General features: G+C 48.5%; 1 protein-coding gene across 2 annotated transcripts; it reads right to left on the reverse strand.

Annotated features, from left to right (window-relative positions):
• Positions 1 to 257: 257 nt before the first annotated feature.
• Positions 258 to 1,141, reverse strand: LOC126382042 (uncharacterized). Of its 2 annotated transcripts, none has more exons than XM_050031728.1 (2): positions 1,020 to 1,141; positions 258 to 535 (listed from the first exon to the last, which is right to left on the reverse strand). In XM_050031728.1, exons 1-2 carry the CDS (start codon positions 1,100 to 1,102, stop codon positions 280 to 282), a joined length of 339 nt encoding a protein of 112 aa, XP_049887685.1. In that variant the 5' UTR covers positions 1,103 to 1,141; the 3' UTR covers positions 258 to 279. The 2 variants fall into 2 exon arrangements, with proteins under 2 accessions (XP_049887685.1, XP_049887686.1); XM_050031729.1 differs by having other exon boundaries at positions 258 to 530; positions 1,020 to 1,136.
• Positions 1,142 to 1,410: the final 269 nt, after the last annotated feature.

The raw sequence follows: 1,410 nt of genomic DNA on the forward strand, positions 1-1,410 counted from the left end.
TAAATCCTACCGACCGATCTCCTTGATACCAGTGATTAGCAAAATATTTGAAGTGGGCCTTAACGCGAGGTTGTTGTCGTACTGGGTGCCGCGAGATGTGCTATCGGAGAGGCAGTACGCGTACCGGCACGGCCGCTCCACCACCGACCTCGTGCGGGAGGTGGTGTGGCGCGTGCTGAGCGCGCGCGAGGCCGCCCGCCACGTCGCCGTCATCTGCTGCGACCTGTCCCGCACGTTCGATACTGCTAATCACGAGCTCATTAGGGACAAGCTCGAACACTACGGAATACGGGGTCCAGCTCTGTCGCTTATAGCTTCCTTCATGTCTAACAGGAAACAAGTAGTTTCAGGAGACGGGGGGCAGACCACATCAGAAGAGCTGGAGACTGCAATGGGCGTGCCACAAGGCTCGTGTCTGTCCAACACTCTTTTCAGCATCCTCTTAAACGACTTGCCGGTATCCGTAGATGGGGCCGATATCTTTATGTACGCCGACGATGTGACCGCTGTGGTTTCCGCTCCATCACCGTCTGAGCTGGAACAAAGCCTGGTTACAGTAGTCACTAAGATACATACATGGTTGACGGCAAACGGTTTGGCTTTAAACAGGGAAAAGACCTGTTTCATGCGTTTCTCGCTAAACGGCCACAAACTGCAACCTTTGCAGATCCCAGTGGGCGGCACATTCCTTCAACAGGTTGAGTCCACTCGGTTACTGGGTTTTACTATCGACAGCGGTCTTTGTTGGGATGAGCACATAGATGACTGGTGCACGCGCCTGGGGCGAGCTTGTTTCGCTTTGCGCCGTCTCGCTAAAACTGCGTCGAGAGATGTGGTAAGAACGTGCTATTTCGCGACCGTGCACTCTCTGATCACGTATGGTACTGAACTATGGGGTAGGGCAGCGGACTGGGAACGCATATTTCGTATGCAGAAGCGTGGTGTCCGCGCTATTGCGCGAATACCCAGCGATGTATCAGCGCGCGAATATTTCATAAAATATAAAATTATGCCCTTACCTTGCATTGTAATCCAGCAAATAGTCACCTTTGTACACGAAAATATAAACATGTTCGCAAAAAAAGGTAGAAATGAAAGTCATGCTTTGCGCAGTAACGCTCAGTGTACCGACTTGCTGACGCAAGCGCACAGACTGAGAAAAACCGGACAATCGGTTTACGTAATAGGCCCTAAGGTCTATAATCGAATACCGGATGACGTGAGAAGTGCAACTTCTGCCTGCATATTTAAAAACAGAATAAAAACGTGGCTTCTTGAGAAGCAATTTTACGATTTTTCATTTTTTAATTGATTATTTCTAATTTGTAATTGTTGAATATTAAAAGTGGACTGTATTGGGAAAATTGCGATATACTAAATTTGGGTAAAAAATTGATACGAAAGTGCAAC

Source organism: Pectinophora gossypiella, chromosome 3, assembly GCF_024362695.1.
Source record: "Pectinophora gossypiella chromosome 3, ilPecGoss1.1, whole genome shotgun sequence".
Taxonomy (NCBI): domain Eukaryota; kingdom Metazoa; phylum Arthropoda; class Insecta; order Lepidoptera; family Gelechiidae; genus Pectinophora; species Pectinophora gossypiella.

Bases quoted from the DNA above. Each gene is read 5' to 3' on its own strand.
- LOC126382042 (XM_050031728.1), bottom strand. From the start codon at position 1,102: ATGACTTTCATTTCTACCTTTTTTTGCGAACATGTTTATATTTTCGTG. The intron at 536-1,019 runs GTAAGGGCATAA...GCTTTGTTCCAG, and splicing joins TTGCTGGATTACAATGCAAG to CTCAGACGGTGATGGAGCGG.